This window comes from Cupressus sempervirens, chromosome 1 (genome assembly GCF_028749045.1).
Source record: "Cupressus sempervirens isolate cs-2001-9-10 chromosome 1, ASM2874904v1, whole genome shotgun sequence".
Lineage (NCBI taxonomy): Eukaryota > Viridiplantae > Streptophyta > Pinopsida > Cupressales > Cupressaceae > Cupressus > Cupressus sempervirens.
The window spans coordinates 429,528,586-429,548,223 of record NC_143118.1 but is presented as its reverse complement, the minus strand read 5'-3'; the positions used below and the strand labels follow the sequence as shown (position 1 = coordinate 429,548,223).

Sequence of the window (19,638 nt, the reverse complement as noted above, 5' to 3'; positions counted from 1 at the left end):
CTATTCTTTCACCTTCCTCCACTCTGTGATGGATCACTAGGTCTGATTTGAAACTTGATGTAACAAAACATACACAACGAATCCAGAAGCAATTATCATTTCAACATGAATTGTAGAAAATCAATACCAACTACATGTCTACATATATGGAAACAGAACTCACACTGATACCTACCCTCTCAATACCGACCAACACAGATGTATTGAATCTAGCAGAATGAAACATAAGAACACCAACGTTGTAAAATTGGAGAGTTTAAATGCCTTCTATTCTTCCACATTGGAAAACAGCAACCTTTTACATTAATTTGATACAATATTTTGTAGAACCCCTGATCTTGGATGCAAACAGCACAAAGTGGCATTTTTTACATATACTAAACATGGAACTAATTTCCTACAGTAAGACATATTAGGCATAAACTACTATAAAACTGTTGTTATCGAGACCCCCTTGCAGGGTTTTCACAGCTAACATACAAGTAAATGAAAAGGGTCAGTTCATAATATTTGTGGAATTTCAAGACCCTCCTAGATAATAATTTATAAACAATATGAAAGCATTGTCAGCATCGAGTGAAGATTAATATCAAACCCTGCCTTAAATAAGGTGCTAAAGTCTTCTCTTTGTTTATAGCTCTAATCTTGATGAACCCAGTGTTGGTGACCGTGGTCCCTTCCTGGAATGAGATGACATGGCCATTGCACGTAATTGGTTGGCTATTTCTTTAAATGAAGGTCTTCCATTTGGGTCAGTTAACCAGCACTGCTCCATTAATGATCTCCAAGCAGGATCACACTGGTCTGGTACATGTGGACGCAATGCATTCCTCACTACACCCCCTGAACAGTTTGTAAGAAAGCTTCAGAGAGGTTCCAAAAAGTTAAAAATTGAACATGAGACTTACCTAAATATGTATATTGCTCACCTTTACCAACCATCTACAAAACTATAAGATTACAAATAAATGGGAACTGTCACATATTTCGCATATTTCAAGGGTATACCAATTAGTGCTCCATCATGGAGATCGGAATATGGTTCCTTGCCTGTGATAAGCTCCCACATTACTATTCCAAATGAAAACACATCAACCTGAAAACAAAGCAGACAACTGCAAGGGAATTAGGTACTGAAAGTTTGACACCAATGATTTTACACATCAGTAGTTACTATTTTGAGTACAAAAGACACTTATATGGAGGAGGTAAAAACAGAATTGTTCTCTGAGAGCACTCAATCATTCCGATGATGGATCATGGAGTGTGATCCAAAATGTTGATGCAAAAACTACCACAATCTAATCCAGAAACAGCTCCAAAAAAAATTCTGCTTAACCTTCTCAGAAACCATGATGCTGCTGTCATTTAATAACTCTGGTGCCATCCATGGGAGGGTTCCACGCATACCACCAGAAACAAAAGTCTGATATTTAATTTTTGACAGGCCTAAATCCCCAACCTGAAAATAAACCATTTTAATTTTGGGTTTTATAAAAAATCTTTATTTGCCCACTATACATATTAACCAAAAAGAGGGGAAGAGAAAGCAAACAAAGTCGTAATGGTTTCTGTACCAGAGACAGTTTCAGAAGCACCAAACAAGAGAGGAACCACTAAATAGGAAATAAGAACACAGGCTACACAAAGAGCAAAATTATACCTTACATATAGGACGCTGAGAGTCTCTAGTGTTGACCAACAAATTATCACATTTCAAGTCAAAGTGCACAATATTTTTGCTATGTAAATATTCCATTCCAAAAGCAGCATCCATGGCAATTAGTAACCTCTTTCTATGATCAATTGACCTGCAAAACACATTACATTTTGCAATACTTGTAAGCATTTACTTCTCTTTTCCTTGACGGCAAAGATTCTATGTCATATGCTCTTCCCCTTTTTTGGTCCCAAAATTTGAATCTTAGTAATAGTCTACAGTAAAAAATAGAGCCAGCATGCAATAGAAGAGATAGTAAAAGGAAATTAAAACTCAATGGTAGAAACTATACTTAGTTTTTCTTTGAAGGATTTGTTTAACTGATCCATCAACCATGTATTCTGTCACAGTCGCCAGAGTTCCCCCAGGGCCATCTGGGACAACACCATAGAAGGCAACGACATTTGGATGATGTGTTTGTGCAATGATACAAGCCTCCCTCCAAAAGCCAGCTTTCTACATTCATTATACTAATCATATTTGGTTCACCACCAAGCCACTTCTCAGAAAAAATAAAATGGTTTTCCATTCTAAAGAAGACAAGAGGATTTAGGAACTCCCACCATTTGCTCTTGTGGCTCTCCCGTAAAACAGCTATTTTTTATTCGTTTAATTGCAACATCTGATCCCTTCCATTTTCCATGGTACACTGTCCCGAAAGTACCAGAACCAAGTTCTTGCAGTTCTTCGAGGTCAGCATTCTTTATAATCTGCTCAAACAGTTGCATAAAGAAACGTCCGCCAGAAAATGGAAACCAATACCAGACAGGTGATTTAACTTGGAAAAACAACAGCGAGAGAAAACGAACAAGCTAAATATCTAACCTGCAATCCATGAGCTATAGCTTCACATTCAGCAATAACTGCATCACTGGCAGCTTCATCTTGGTCCCAATCTTCAATTCTAGCTTCCTACTTGTACAAAGCATATATTAGTGACAGCACACACAAAGCATATGGTGTACTTCATTTGTAAATGATTCATTTATATTTCTATTGTATTGTTTTGAACATAAGGGTTTGGGAAACTAGGTGCATTGTAGGTTGAGTGACTCTCAATGGGGGTCGAGGTCCTAAGTGAATGCCAGGGTAACTCTATAGATGCATTTACTAATCAAGTGATAACTTGGTAAAATGGTAAAATGAAATGAGGTAACACATTTATCAAGATAATAATGATGTCTCACCTATGCCTTGAGTGCTTGTATAGGCTAAGGATAAGAGTGGCAGAAGATGCTCGTTGAGACTGACATAATTGAGTTTCCTTGTCCAAATGAAAGATTGTTCAGTTCCATGAGTCTTCATTTGGAGGTTGGGTCTAAAGAGACTACTAGGATTACCCAAGAGGAAAAGCTATGTAATGACACGTATCATACATGTGTTCTAGAGTCTGTTTTGACTATTATATGTTTGCCTATGGCAGTTGGTAACCCTTGCCTTGTACTGTCATACTCTTGCATTTCTTTCACATGTTTGGAGATTTGGTCACTTGTTTTCTGGTTTGGTTTACTTGTTATGTGTGGGGCCTTGTGTCTATCTCCTTAGCGTGGTGGGAGTGGGCCTTCGGGTTTCACATAGTTGGGTGGTAGTGATCTTTCTCCATCAAGATTCTGTGATTGTTCGTGATTGCGAGGATAGATTCTTGTTACAGTACCTTCATTCCTTTTGCATTAGAGATCTTCATTTGGTATTTATTATCATTTCATTACTAATATAGTGGTTGGGATAGATGAAATTGTAAGTTGTATTTATTACATAGTTACATGATTATGTAATAAGAAATCATTAAATGAAGGTTAGAGATAGTGAATATTTGGTTATGCTAATGCTATAGTGAAAGAAAGATTCTAGGAACATTTGCGTTTGGTGCTTTAAAATGAACTTTGAAACAAAGTAAATGATATTTATGTTTCTAATTATGTAATTCATTAATGTTTCTAGTTGGTTAGCTATGTTATAGTAATGTTGCTCAAGTAGTGACGTTAGGGAATCCATAGAGGGGTTAGGATTAAGTTATAAATCATTTTTCATTTATGTTTAATGATCATTTATTCTGTGTTAATGTATTTCTAATTCCACTTGCTTAGGATGTAATTTATAGAATAAAAATTGAACTTAATATTTTGTAGAAGTCATAATTATCTTAAGGTTTATGAAGCGATTGTTTAAAAAAATAAAATTGCACCTTTATTTTGGTTAGATTAGTGTTGTCCTCTTGGATTCTTTAGTGGGGCATTACATCTTGTCAGGAAAAGATTCTGGATAATTCTTATAGTATAATTTGAAGCAGGAGAAAAGTTTGATTTTAATATAGCTGTTATCCCCTCTTAAAAATTAACTCTCCTTTTCTTTCCATGTCTAAATGTTCAAAGGTCTACTTGGGCTAAAGCAATAAATTTGGCACTCGAAAGAACACCTGAAATTGGACATAAGTGTCCATAATCATCATGATCAGGCTCTTTCCCAAAAAATGTGCAGGATGGATTGAGGCCTTTTTAAATCATTGTTAACTGTTGAAGGGAATCTAATGTGATGGCTGTATTTGTACAACTCTACTGTTGAGCATACAATTATACTGAGAGGTGGGTGTGCACGTAGATGAATCAGCATAACAACTACTTTTTCAAATTATTTTTTATTAAACACAACTATCACAACTATTGAAATGCAAAGAACAGAGGAACATGATATTTAAGTGGAGAAAAAAGGTAAAAACCACGGCAATATGTTTGCTTTATATAAATAACAGTTATAGAGGCACCAACCCCTCGATTTGTGAGTACCAACTCACCAGAGGCAGCGACCCTTCATTCACTTTCACAGTCACAAGATTTTAGAACTCCCTTCTTATTCTCTAATAATTTCCACTTCAATCTGCTATAAATATGACCACCAATTGGCCACAAAGGGATACAATGTTTCCTTCAAAATTTGCACATGAACTCCTCCTTGAGTCAGCTATAAAACTGATCACAAGTATTACAACTCTGCTATCTCCTACAATGTGATAATGAATCTTTCACAAGAAAATGATAATCACTTCTGCAAAATCCTTTTATCTTCTTCTCCTCGAGTCTGAAAATGATTTTCATACAATTCCTTGTTCTCTAATCTGGTCTATGTTTCTATTTGTTGTCCTTTTATTCACATAACCCCCATACTCCCTCCTCCTCCATCTTCAACATCTTTATATTTTATTATTATCAATAACATGTCTCTTGAAAATGAAGTCACATTACTCTTATGTAGTAACCACCTTTTCCTTAATAAATGCATCCCGCTTATAGTTTTATCTTCATCGCACCCTTTAAGATTGTCCTTGCTGTACATCTTAATGAATAAAAACACGAGGCAAACATGATGCAGATAGATGAAGACACGAAGCAAACGCGATGCAGAGAGATGAAGACACGTGTTATGCAATTTCTTGATTGTGACCCTGCAACCACAAAAAAATAATTAGTAAACATTTATATATAAATTTTCCTTTTAGGATTTCCTTATATCAATCCCCTGACAATGTATTTATAGTCTCAATTTAGCGACTTGTCAATCAAAAGTACAGTTCATTTATTAACTCATCATCTCCTGAGTACGAGAGGAGAAACTATAATAGGATGCCATGTTACCCAATCATGGGCCTCACCGTTCTCCCTCATTATTGTTATCTCTCTTTGATCATCATCTCCAGAATACTGCCCTTGTATGATGTACCCCGCGATTTCGCTCCACCGTAGGCTTTAGTTAGTACCCTTGGATGATGCAGCCCAATGCCCATCTCACCACAGGCCTTACCTAGTGCCTCCGAGTGGTGTCACCCAACTCATTCCACCACCGGCCTTATCTTATCTTAGAAGATGATGACTTTAGATAATCTTATTGATTTTATTTAACAATATTCTTTGATTATTACCTACCAACTTAAAAATCAATTTAATTTTATTGGAATCATTGATAAACTTTTCATATTCTTCACAATAACAAAATGTGTCAATAATAAGAAAGGCACTAATAATTATTTTATATTAAAATATATGAAGAAATAAAACAACTTATCTCATTACCTTTGTGTTGAAGTAGTGATTTAGTATCAACTAACCTTCATATCCACTTTCCACATTGAAGTCCCTTATCCAATGTTGATATGACATCATTACATATATATGGTTTTGAGTGGACCACCTTCAATCTTAATTATTTAAAAAGTATTTGATGTCTATTCTTGCCATTTCTTTATTATTGTATTTTCAATAGGTATTTCAAGCATCTCTTTCTATTATTATACTTACACGGGTTTCACAAATACCCGTATTATTCCTTATTCAAAGATCATGTATCTCTTTTATTTATCAATAGCATTTTGGCCACCTTTTCCATATTTCTATTATCTTCTTTGATATTTCCTTCAATCTCGATCTCTATGTAATGTCAAGTTTTGTCCTCTTTCTTTACCACCGTCGGACTCCCTTTCTTATTACATTCCATAATATGGGATGAACACTTCATATGTCCATTCTTTAAACTTATTCCTCGTTATGTGGATCGGTGTTGGCATGGAAACATAAATTTTGTCCTTGGTCCATGCCTGGTTATATTCCGCATAATAATGGTGCCGCTTGGGATATATATTATCTCATTTTCTTGCCCAAGGGTATCCTAATATTAATCTGATTCCATCTATAGTATGTACTATTTAATAATAATATTTGGTCATCGTCCTTTTAAAGTGTCCTTTGAAATATGTAGAACTATCCATGGTGGCGGCAACTGTATTTAATTCTTTCTTTGTATAATCAAATATGAATTGGGATATCACCTGTTAAAATTGTTTCTCCTCCGATTGGCCCTTTGTTCTCTCTGTATTTTTCTATGGATCTTCCACGGTGGAGGGGTTACAAGGGGTATGAGAAGATGATTTGATATTTGTGGTACATTATCTATTTGCTTAATTTAATGCAAGTTCACATATCTATGGTGAGAGTGTCATGGATTATAGAGGACACAAATGTGCACTCTCTGGTAGAATACGAAACATCATCTTTTTGTCATTCTTATTAACTTCTTATATTCATAATTGGATTTCTTATTACTTTGAAATTCAAGTACCTTCACCTGATATTTGTTAATAGAATTGTATACATTTAGATTTTCTTATAAGCGGTTTGTGTTGGGTCTTGTACATTGACAGTGCCGTTTGTAGAGAAACGATAGTTTTGAGTCTTAATTCCTTGTCTCATACTTCCCATGACTACCATTTTTTTCTATCGAATGCAAGGGCCTCTGGTGAAAGAAATTTATACCCTCAAACGATGTAGTTTGGCCTCTTTTGAGCTGGTAACTAGTCTTATTTACAACTAAGCGGACAGAAGCATTACTTGACCTCTCTATGAGAATCTGGGTCTGCTTTGACAATGATAAAGATCTGTAGAGTCCATTTGCCGTTGCACCAAAAGTCATGACTGTTAGTGAATATGGAATACCACATAATTAACCACCTGTGGGCAGGGGAGCGCATCGCATCACCCAACAATCTCCCTCTCGATGTGCATACCAGGTGCTTACGCGGGTCGGCAAGGCACCAAAGAGATTTGAACCCATGACCAGGCCAAAACCAGGCTTTGATACCAATTGTAGGGCCCATTTGCCATTGCATCAAAAACCATGACTGTTAGTGAACATGGAACACCACATAATTAATCACCTGTGGGCAGGGAACCCGTCGCATCACCCAACAAGATCACACTAAACGACATGAACATCTGCATGTACAAGCCCATAAAGAGTGGATATCAGTACATCAGTACTCTAAAGCACGTCAATAGCAAAAATGGAAATCTTGGTGATTAATAGAGGAAGATTGATGCCGAGATTCACTCCAGGATCATCGTACCATAACAATCACTTTCTAACTCCGCACTCCATTGCTTATTCTAGATATAGTTCCACCGTATTAGTTGGCATTTGATTTAATTTCACATAGTTTGTAGTTTGTTCTCTCAAAGCATGTTAGACATTTCCACGGTAATCAGTATGAAATAAGGGGCAGTTCATTCTTGTTAACTGATGTTACAAGCAGTGAGTCTTACTTTACCGAAATTATTCTTTGCAATAAATCATGCTGTGAATGCATCTATTACGCATGGCATGAGATAGTTCTTTTGTTTTGTCGTAGTTATTTGAGGATTTTAAGCTAAGTCTACGCTGATTGTAGACTGTTTTAAAAGCATGTATTTGGTAATTTATTTTAGGAGCTGTTGTAATAAAATCAGGTTTTTTTATGCAGAAAAAACAGAGCTTCCTCTGTTTTAGAGCAGAGTTAGTTTTTTCTTTCTTGATATATTGGTATTTATTAATTATTCTTTTTATTGTTGTTGTTGTTCTTAAGTTTCTACAATAGGTTGTTTAAGAAGCTGCATAATTCATATGAACTGTACAGGGCTGTATAAACCCATCTTAACAAGTGGGGTCTGGCTTTATAGACTGTTTGCCAATTGGTGGACACAAGCATCAAAGTAGAGAATCTCACACCATGAGTATTGAACACTTAGGCCCTAACCATGGAGTGACAGTTTCAGATGCCCTTACTACTTATTTATACAATTTAGCAAGGTAATGCCTGGACATTTTCACTGTTTACAGAGATATATTGTAAATGCTCTTATGATTGGATAAGAAGTCTGTGCACGTCAGCAAAATATAATTCTGTTGCTTATTATTAGTGTTTGTGGATAGGAGGCATTTTGTACTAGAAGCTTTTATAATGGAAACAAATAATTTACAAATGGAAAATTATAAGAGAGATGGGGATACACTCATTATAAATCTCCTTACACATTTAAGAAATGTGAGGGGTATTTGTCCCAAGTTGTTCCGTCACATTTGTTTACATGTAATTCATGATTGAGATCTATATAATGATTGTTGTAAATTCAATAACAATCCACGATGTCCTGAAATCACATTTTTGTTGGTACTGGTACCATGGCATTTTTTATCTGATCTAGTGCGCAGTACAGTGTGGATGCCACATAAAGAGCACATACATAAGTATTCTTGATTTGGGTCTCCATCAAAGCTTAAAAAAATATTGGCATATGTAAATATGTGCAGCAGCAGTAAACGTGTTGACCTTGACTAGCTGTGGAAATTATCTCCTACTTATCAATAAGAAAATGTGTCAAGTTGATATCTTTGATAAGACGTACGGCTGTGCATATGCCTTTGTATTGTGAATGATCCCTAAAATCCTGCTCTGCTATTGATGATGACACTGTTATGTAAGGAATTTCATTTCTCTTAGAAGTCTTGTTGTTTCCTTGATACAAAATATTGTCTATGATTGTTTTTTCTTAACCACTTCTCAATTCTTTCAATGTTCCATTCTATTTCTACTAAATGCATTTGCAATAGAGTTTTTAATCCTTTTCCGGTCCCCATAGTTCTCCATTTCATTTTGTAGTGAGAAAATGTTTTATCATAGGTTTCCTAATAGATGTGGAGAAGCACTCAAAGGTTTCACTTAGTAGAATAGAGGAATAACGAGTGCTTCAACCTATTGTAATATTAAGACCAACTCTTCCAAACACTACTTGGACTTGTATGTATTCTAAATGTATAGCAAATGGTACAAATTGTGAATAAGTGCAATGTTTCCATAGGATGGCAAAAAAGTTGCTCTAATACCACTTGTAATGCCCTGTTTTAGGACATCAAATTAAAAAACCTGATATATATTTTCTATTTTTCTCTTAGATGCCACCTACTAACGTTATTATTCCATATATATTTTAATAGTAAGAGTTACAACCTTTCATAATAATAATCATATTATATTAATAATAATATAAGATTACTTATAAAATATTATTATTTTAATATTATAATAAATATGATTATAATATAATATACAATTATATGATTGTAATATAATATAGTATTACTTATAAATACAATTTGATTATAGAATATTATATGATTATAATATAATATAATATTTATAAATATAATATGATTATAAAAAATTATATGATTATAATATAATATAGTATTACTTATAAATATTATTATTTTAATTATTAGTATTATTTACAATAATACTTATTTAAATTATATGTCAAAATAGGGATATCACATCACTATTTATTTTGATTGTGTTTAAGTTTGAATGAAATTTGGTTTGAGTGGATTTAAGTCTTTAATTTAAATTCCTTCTTTGATGGAGACCAAGTGCTACTTTATTTATGAATTGTTAATCAATATTCCCGATGTAGCTTGCATGAATTCTGATATATTTCATTTAAACAAAACACCTATCTTTAGTTTTCTCAGTGTCTTATGAATTCTGATTTACTGTACTTAATCTTTAGTTTACTCAGTGTCTTACAAATTGTGATTTACTGTACTTTATTACAATCTTGATGTCAATGACAACTTTCCAACAATTAAATTTTAATTCAAGCATGTATTATTTGTAGCCCATCACTACGGCAACAACTATCTAGGCAGGAGGATTGACTGCCTGGATTGCCGAGTTCCTCGAATGTTGTGTGCATTCTGCCACCCCCTGCCCTCCACCGACAGTGTCTGACCATTAATTGTGACTGTCTGACGGTACTTTCTTATCACCAGTCAAGTTTTGTACGCTTCTTTTTTCCTTTGTACAACCAACTGTAGTTTTCTTAATTTTCATAATCAGTTTATCTATTTAACGTGCCTACCTTACAATTTTGTCCGACTTTTGAAATTTAAAAACTAAATACATTTCTAATAAAAATAATTCTTAAGTGAACATTACAAATTACAAATTTATCTATTTTATCTTTTTAAGTTTATATTAAAATTTTTTTTTTTAAATATTAAGATTTAAATTTTTTAAAATAAGTAAAGTTTGAATTATATATTAAGTAAGTTTAATTTTGACATCATTTTAAAATTAGATTTGATATTTGTAATTTCTTTAATATTCATTTTGTTAAATATTTTAACTTTTTTATAAAAATATATTTATAATTAATTAAATGTCTATTCTTTAAATTATTTTGAAAAATATATAAAATATGTATATATTAGTAAGCTTTTGATGGGAATATAAAAATAAGGTTTATATAACTCTACATTATAACACTTATTATACATAAACTTATCTTAGACAAAATACTAAATACATGTTTGATAATTGTAACAAACCATTATTTTGAATAATAAATCATTATCTTAAACAAGGTTAGAAAAAAATTATACTAAGATTTAATTTTAAAAATAATATATATTATTATCATTACTTGTTATAATAGATCACAATCTGAAATGTTCATACAAAAATAACCACACAAGTTGAATGCACCTTTCAAAATACACTAGTTTCATCTACATATATGCATCAAGATTATATATATATATATATATATATATATATATATATATATATATATATAAAGGCATATTTAAAATTATGTTACTTTGTTTATTGTTTTTCCATTCGAGTGAGTACTTGTCCCTCTTTTTGTATGACCCATGGGCTCTCTTTAGAAATAGGAAGTTATAGAGTTTAAACATCAAGCTTATGAATTATGATTAAAATTTCATAAAACTAAATTTTATTTATAACAATTTAAAGAGGATTATAACATGTTAATAAATAGAGAAAGCGATATAGTGTAGATTCACCTTGCAATGTAGTTAGCAAGATCAAAAACCATGAATTGAATTTTCCTTCTACGATATTTTATATAAAACAAATAGTTCCATAATGCTTGTCTAGGAAACCCCCTCTCAACTTAATAACTTGCAGATAACTTGTACATTTCTAAAATTTAGTTTATATATTTTATCTCCTATTTATCAATTGGTGAGCTTAAGGGGCTTTCTAATGAATGGTTCATAAGGCACAACACTTGGTGGAGGTTTTGCAAATGGAGTTGCAAGCAGAGTGGGTTTAAGCATGGAGGAAACTTCATAGTTAAGCGTGCTCAAGCTAGACAAGTATTGGGATGAGTGACCTCCAAGAAGTCTTGATGCTTCACCTGTGTGAGCATCACCTAGATCTAATGAGTGCTATGTGTTCCATTTATTTGTCAAAAGATTTTAATTCTTTGTATTGATTCGTTAGAAAACTTAAAAAAAATAGAATATAACTAATGCATACATATCCTATAATTGATTATAAGAAACATTGTATTTCATATCTTTAATAATAAATCTTTTGTCTATTTTTAAAATCATTTTATATTAATTAATTATAATATTATGATATATATATATATATATATATATATATATATATATATATATATATATATATATATATATATATATATGATTTTTTGAATTATCTTGATGCATATATGTAGATGAAACTAGTGTATTTTGAAAGGCATTCAATCTGTGTGGTTATTTTTGTATGAACATTTCAGATTGTGCTCTATTATAACAAGTAATGATAATAATATATATTATTTTTAAAATTAAATCTTAGTATAATTTTTTTCTAACCTTGTTTAAGATAATGATCTATTATTCAAAATAATGGTTTGTTACAATTATCAAACATGTATTTAGTATGTTTGTCTAAGATAAGTTTATGTATAATAAGTGTTATAATGTAGTCATATAAACCTTATTTTTATATTCCCATCAAAAGCTTACTAATATATACATATTTTATATATTTTTCAAAATAATTTAAAGAATAGACATTTAATTAATTATAAATATATTTTTATAAAAAAGTTAAAATATTTAACAAAATGAATATTAAAGAAATTACAAATATCAAATCTAATTTTAAAATGATGTCAAAATTAAACTTACTTAATATATAATTCAAACTTTACTTATTTAAAAAAATTTAAATCTTAATATTTAAAAAAAATTTAAATATAAACTTTAAAAAGTAAAATAGATAAATTTGTAATTTGTAATGTTCACTTAAGAATTATTTTTATAAGAAATGTATTTAGTTTTTAAATTTCAAAAGTCGGACAAAATTGTAAGGTAGGCACGTTAAATAGAAAAGCAGCATACAGAGCTTGACTGGTGATAAGAAAGTACCGTCAGACAGTCCCGATTAACGGTCAGACACTGTCAATGGAGGGCGCGGGTGGCAGGAATACACACGACGTTCGAGGAACTCGGCAATCCAAACAATCAATCCTCCTGCGTGGATAGCCATTGCCTATCACCACTACATATCTGAAAGTTAATGTTAGGTGAAATCTTACTTACCGAACTTTGTCACAATCTTCACATCAATGACAACTTGCCAACAACTATATTCAATTCAATTACGTATTGTGTCCGTCTCTTTGTGACTAATATTTGAAAGTTGATATGACTAGTCAACTTGTGTGTTCAAAGTATATTTTCAGTTGTGATGTGATGTTATTTGTACACTTCCTACTTTGAACGTCCATACTTTTTGGGATCTAGTCAGTGTGTATACCATATACATATATCAAGTGTAGTTCATAAAATCTATTAATCACTATATTGTAGTATAGAGACTAAAATATTGTGAGCATAATTATGGCTTCTGCTTGCTTTCTATTTGCATTATTGCCATGCTTCAGGCTGATGTATGTGGATATGAAAAAAACTTGCTAGAAGTCATACCAACTTCTCAAAAATGAATCGAAATTCTATATAAACTAGCAGTTCAGCCCAAGCACCAATACCACCCAAACTATATAAAGTCAAACCAATAAGAATCTAGTTGTATTAAACAGAAACCTCACCTCAGATAGCTCTGTATTGAACTCATTGGGATATCTCACCTCAGATGGCTCTGTTTTCAACTCACTGGGACCTTTGGACACCTACTCACGTCAAACAGTGAAATCAATGTCCAAACCATTTTCTCCATTACCAGAAATCTCAATTATATTGCATCTACAAAAAGCATCCTTTTCAAAATTGATAGAAAGGAATAAGGTCATAAGAAAGAAGCAATGCAAAGCTATACGACCAGACACAAAGAACAACATCTGGAATAGAAACCATGATAATAACAATGTGAGGGCCTGCAATCAGCACATTTTTTACACTTACAAGATTAAACGAGGAAACATCAGAAGTCATGTGTCTTATGATTTCCTCTTGTGCTTGTCTCTTTTGTGATGATTCAAGGATACTGCAAGGAAGTTGTAGTGGAGATGGATACAGCACTCTTAATATGTTCTCCTCAACAACCTTACCAGGCTTTTTCCTGAACTGAAAAACGTAGGTTACTGTTTCAGTTTCTTCTTGACATACGGAAACCTTCTATCAATGAGCATTGAGTTTTTCAGAAATTAAGTCTTACTATGCACTCACCATATCAGAAGTTATATCCTCAGCAGTCACCCCACAAGGTAGGATGACACTCTGCACAAGGAATTTGTCATTGCATTGCATATCAAATGTTGCTTTCTTCTGAGCTTTTACAGTTACTACACAGCAAGCCAAGCCCATTGTAGAGAATATAAGCAATAGTATGATGAAATTCCCACCAAACAAGTTCAACAAACTCTATATTGCATCATATCCAAGAAAGAGATAAAACACTCCTTGAGCCTTTGAAAATATCGGGCCTCAAACCTGTCACATTGCATGTGGCCTTAGGTGGCATAACATCTGTTTTTGGTTGCACAGCATAATTCTTTGGAGATGTAGATTTAACCTGTCAAAGTCAGCAGTACTTTTGTATCATGCCTTGAACAACTAATCTCGTCATTTTAGCAGAAAATCTACAATTTGTCTGATGAAGTACAACTCTAGGAAACTACCACAAAAGGAGTGCTTAAGAATTTTAAACTCATTAATGTTAACATTTCAAGTTAGTATCACATCCACCTTAGGCACCGAGACCAATGTCATAAGGACAAATGAAATAACCCCAAGGGAACTGAAATTAGCAAAGTACTCTCTCCCATTTAATCACTTGATCATTCCAGATTATCAGAATGCCCATTAGTCACCAAGCCAGAAATTACTAGGAGCATTAAAAAAAAGAAATTACTAGGAGCATGAAAAATAAGTACAAATACCGTGAAAGCCACATAATTGTCTGTATTGTTGACCAATTGAAGGTAGCACGAACTCTCCTTCGACAGTTCAACTTGCCAACCAATTTATACACGAGAGATGTCAATAATAAAGGAAGGCATTGCATACAGAATGATACACATGTTTATTTAAATAAAATGAAAAATGATTGGCAAGTTGCCAATACAATGGTGAAGTGTCAATAGAAAATATCCTCTTACAACATGCATAAAACTAGGCTGTGCATTGTGCCAGACGAAGACCAAACATATGGCAACTGAGTTGGGAATGAAACACGCCATAAATTTGTTGTAGGCCATGTTGGCTAACATAGACCAGTAGGTGTGACAAATGATAAACATGTAGCACCACAAAATCATATGATCAAATGCAAGGTTTCGTCTATATGCATGCTCGCATCCCTCATACAATCAATAATGTCAACAAATAATTGAGTTGAACATTACAAAAGGATGTGGACATCATAACGAAATTTGCTCACTGTGAATAGACTGCCAAATGCACTAATGCTGTGAAGAGATTTACTCACAGGAAAACTTGAGCTCTCCAGGTTGAATGGTGACAAGTTTGTCGGTCATTGTTGATCTCTATCCAGGCAGCCTAGGACTTCAAATTTGATTAGCTATTATATGATAGCTCCATCAACTCAAACCCCTAAGTTCCAGCCATAGCCCAGATGAGGTTGAACAACACAAAATTTCATGCAGTGAGAACATGTTTATTTAAAAGAAGTGAATTAAGAACTTTCAAAACAGAATTATAGTCTCACTTGAACCATAGATAAATCCTCGTTATTTGAGTAATCATGTCAATTTGAGACTGTTTCAACACATGAAACACAAGATACAATTACACTAAACACTCCATTTTACCTGTCAACTAATAATGTTTGAACAGTGATCCCAAAAAGGTCTGGTGCAGTTAATTGAGGAATGGGAAATGTATTCCCTTACACAACTATTATACAAAATATCATCGCCTCTTAATAATACAGGCCATAAAATGAACAAAAACCTAAATCTATATGCAAAAAGCAGTAAGATATCAAAAAAGGAAAAAAATTATATGCAAGTAATTAGATTCATAGTTTGTGTATTTGGAGACCCAATGCACAAATATAACACGTCATTTTTACCACCTATCAAATAAAAAAGTATTACGTTTTATCCAATTATTGATCTATATATCTTGCATATCCCATGATTGTAGAACACTTAACCAAAATGTGAACTGGTAACCATAATCCCCGTGCAGAGGGAAAAAAGCCGTCTAATCAAGACTGGATTTGGTTTCAAAACTTCAACCAACAATTTAACATGTACATCAGACCCAGAACTTCATAATGTTTTTGGAAAAAAACCTCACAATTTTGAACACAAGAGTTCTTTTAATTGAAATATTGTGTAATTGTTCAGTAGCTATGCGAACAACATCTAAAATTTGTTTTTCAAATAAAAAGCCTAAATCCACAAAGATTGTTAACTACACTTAAAAAAACTGCCGATGCACCTCATATTGGTTGCGTAACATTTTAGACACAAAGAAATAGAAGCCATATTGTATAGTAAGAAATGACAGTTATTTTCAATGTGAGTTGTAAATGGTCTGAATTCGATTTCCACCAACAATTAAACATAGAGATTGACAAAATCTTAAATCTGACACAGAAAATAACAGTCGTTTTCGAAATGACAATTTTATTTTTTCAAATTCTAAGTTTAGAGTAAAGATTTCTTGACTTGGTATATGCATGATAGGCACAAGTCCCTCTTTTGGGAGAACTCATGGGTGGAGCTTCCTAGTTTATATTAATAGATAGTCAATTGAATTTAGGACAGACAAAGAACCCATTGAAGAAGTTGTGGGCGGAGAATGTTACGGATTATGTTCTTTCTCAGAGGATACAACTCTAGGTTGGAAATGGAAGGACTTCTTTTCCTTGAGTCTTCTTGCAAGGGAAAACAAATTGCTAAAGGCAGCTCTCACCAATAGGGGTAATTGTCTTCAGACAATGTGAGGATACCCTGTTTGAGGAGGTTCGAAATCAGGAGAGTATAACACAAAGCATGGATACACTCACAAGCGATCAGGAGCAAAGAACAACTGACTTCCCCTTGCATATATGTTGGAACCAATTTTGCTACCAAAGGCAAGAACCTCCACCTTGGTGGCTTTACAAAAGAAGATCTTGACCGCAGAGAAAGTTCAAAAGATGGGATATAATGGCACATCAAGGTGTATTTTCTACATATCTCATGAAGAAACCATCTGTTGGGCTGCCCTTTTTCACAAAAAATGCTGGCGGTGGCTTTTTGCTAAGTTGGGTTGGTTAGGAGCCCTAGCAAAAGACAATACCAAAAGACATATTTTTGCAGCGAGTACAAGGATAGCCTACAAGTGACCAGCTTGAAGGAACATTTTGAGGAGGTAAGATCATACAAAGCAACTAACTTCCTAATACAGATCCACAACAAAAGGAACATCGTGGAGAAATTACAGCGGACCTGCTTAACGTGGAGAAATTACGGCGGACCTGCTTAACTGGTCTTTTGGTCCCTTAGACCGACGGTCTTGTGGATGTTATTAAAACCTTCTCATTTCATTTCAAGCCGTCTCCAAACGTGACCAATTTTAAGGAAGATAGTGGCTTTTGGATGTGTGTAGATGAAAAACACCCTGATTTCTGCTCTGGGAACCTTGGAAAGAAGAAATAGAAGTTTGTTCCAAGAGGAAAGTCTAGGACCACTCCAAAACAAGTTGGAAACTGCCATTATAGAATTGGTGAATAATAGGCTGTCCCAGTTAAATTTGACAAACCTATCCTTCATAGATTGGGATGCTAAAATGTGATTCAACTGGATATGACTTGTCCCAGCATGGATCGGCTCAAACCCCCAAATTCCAGCCACATCTCAGATGGAGTTGAACAGCACAAAATTTCATGCAATGAAAGCACATTTATTTAAAAACAGAAAATCTTTACCTGTCAAAACAGAATTATAGTCTCGCGAGCTAGAAATAATTCACCCTTGTTATTTGAGTAATCAACTCAATCTGAGACTGTTTTCAACACATTGAAAGCCAAGATACAACTACACTAAACGAACCATTTTACCTGACAACTAATAATGTTTGAACGGTTATCTCAACAAGGTCCGATGGAATTGATAAGGAATGGAAAATATATTCGTTTACGTACACAGTGATTATAAAAATTATCATCACTTTTATAACAATACAGGGCAGAAAAGAAACAAAAACCTAAAGGTATATGCAAAAAGCATTAAGTTTTAGGAAAAAAACAATCTGTGATGCAAGTGAGTGGATTCATATGTGTAATTGGAGAACCAAATTTGAGACGAAAATGCACGAGTATATGACGTCATTTTTAATATCTGCCAAATATTAGAACATTTGATCCATCAAATGAACCATATATCTTGCATATCCCGTGATTGTGGAACGCTTCAACACCAAAAAGTGAACCATTAACCGTAATCCTCGTGAAGAGGGGGAAAAGGGCCTTTTTAATAATCTGATTTCGATTCAGCCAACAATTTATCGTGTCAATTTCCAATTTGCAATTTGAGTTGCAAGTGTTCTAATTTTGAATTTTGTCAACAGTAGACACAGAGATGAGACAAAACCCAAAATCTGAAGCTGAAAACAGCAATCTTTTTCCAAATGATAAAACAAGAAATTCGTTTAAATCCAAGATTAGAGTATTAGTTTGAGTAGATACTTCATAAAATGAAAACACTAAATCTGCTACGATAACACAGCACTTTCCCAACGAGTTCAAGTGGTAAATCAATAGGGAAGTTCTTTCACGTCATTTATATGTTGTGGTTAATTGTTTTAAGTAGTAAATTTAGAAGGCCACAAGGCCCCCCAAAGAACATCGACCATTCAATAGAAAGAAGTTCCAAGAGAATCTCCAAAGAAATCTAACTACATATCCTTATCCTGCAAAATTAACTTTTCTAAAACTTGTGAATTCTATGTGTCCTTCATACCCAACATTTCACCCTTCAACATGCTCAAAGACCTGCTAAGTAAGACAAGATACCACTCTATTCAACTCTCTAAGAATATGATAAAAAGAAACACATTCTAGAGAGTGACTTTAATAAAAAAAATTGCTTGATCACTGAGGCTAATGGGCTAATGTCAATCCATGCCATTCAATTTTTGCCCATTCAACATATCCACCACAATTTATGAGTTGAGCTAGGAAACAATCTTCTCCCAACCAAAGGAGGAAACTCTTTCTATTCCCTTAAGAATAAACATCTCCTCTATAAGGCTATTAAAATGTTTCCCTCTATAGATAGAAAACAAAAACATAACAACTACCTCATTGTCTATGCCAATACCACCAATCCTTGCATGGTTAGGATCCCCCCTAGAAGAACCATCTATATTAACCTTAGAACTCCATGAGGGGGGTGGGGGGGGAGCCACCTTCCCTCCTTATGAATATTTGCCCTGGCCTATCTAGGTCTCCTACTTGCATAAAAGCCTGATTTGCTAGCCACAAAATTCAAATTTCTTGCAACATCCAACTCACTAGGATCCATTATCGTAACCAAAAGATGACATTTTGTAGAGATAGTCTCCAATTTTTTTAATGATTTTGTCCCAATATGTGCCACCACCAATTTTGAATCTTGAGAGGTCTTTCAATTTCTTTCCAACTGAAGGTGTAAGATAATAAGCAAAGGGCCAATGGCTCAAGCAACTTGAGGAAAAGAGGTTTTAGTTGGAGGTTTGCATACTTTCCTAGAATTCCACAAGGTAAGTGACATGAACGCAAGTGTAAATCCATTCCCTCCACCAAAGGTATTAGAGTTTTTTAGAGAAAGAAGACTAGAAGA

The 19,638-nt window shown here is 33.6% G+C and overlaps 1 protein-coding gene and 1 long non-coding RNA gene across 2 annotated transcripts; one reads left to right on the top strand and one right to left on the bottom strand.

Annotated features, from left to right (window-relative positions):
* Window positions 1-239: 239 nt before the first annotated feature.
* LOC149578110 (RAF-like serine/threonine-protein kinase PRAF) lies at window positions 240-17,965 on the bottom strand. Its single transcript, XM_089797419.1, has 14 exons — window positions 17,745-17,965; window positions 15,291-15,415; window positions 14,743-14,813; window positions 14,294-14,375; window positions 14,030-14,145; window positions 13,766-13,927; window positions 13,453-13,533; window positions 2,546-2,632; window positions 2,284-2,430; window positions 2,013-2,176; window positions 1,664-1,811; window positions 1,340-1,462; window positions 1,009-1,096; window positions 240-843 (listed from the first exon to the last, which is right to left on the bottom strand). Exons 2-14 carry the CDS (start codon window positions 15,337-15,339, stop codon window positions 632-634), a joined length of 1,530 nt encoding a protein of 509 aa, XP_089653545.1. The 5' UTR covers window positions 15,340-15,415; window positions 17,745-17,965; the 3' UTR covers window positions 240-631.
* LOC149578111 (uncharacterized) lies at window positions 7,979-8,659 on the top strand. Its single transcript, XR_016355462.1, has 2 exons — window positions 7,979-8,035; window positions 8,157-8,659. It is a non-coding gene; the product is annotated as an uncharacterized LOC149578111 (long non-coding RNA).
* Window positions 17,966-19,638: the final 1,673 nt, after the last annotated feature.

Bases quoted from the DNA above. Each gene is read 5' to 3' on its own strand.
- LOC149578110 (XM_089797419.1), bottom strand. From the start codon at position 15,339: ATGACCGACAAACTTGTCACCATTCAACCTGGAGAGCTCAAGTTTTCC. The intron at 2,431-2,545 runs GTTAGATATTTA...CTGTTTGAGCAG, and splicing joins CTATAGCTCATGGATTGCAG to ATTATAAAGAATGCTGACCT. The intron at 1,812-2,012 runs GTATAGTTTCTA...TGTGTTTTGCAG, and splicing joins ATCCTTCAAAGAAAAACTAA to GTCAATTGATCATAGAAAGA.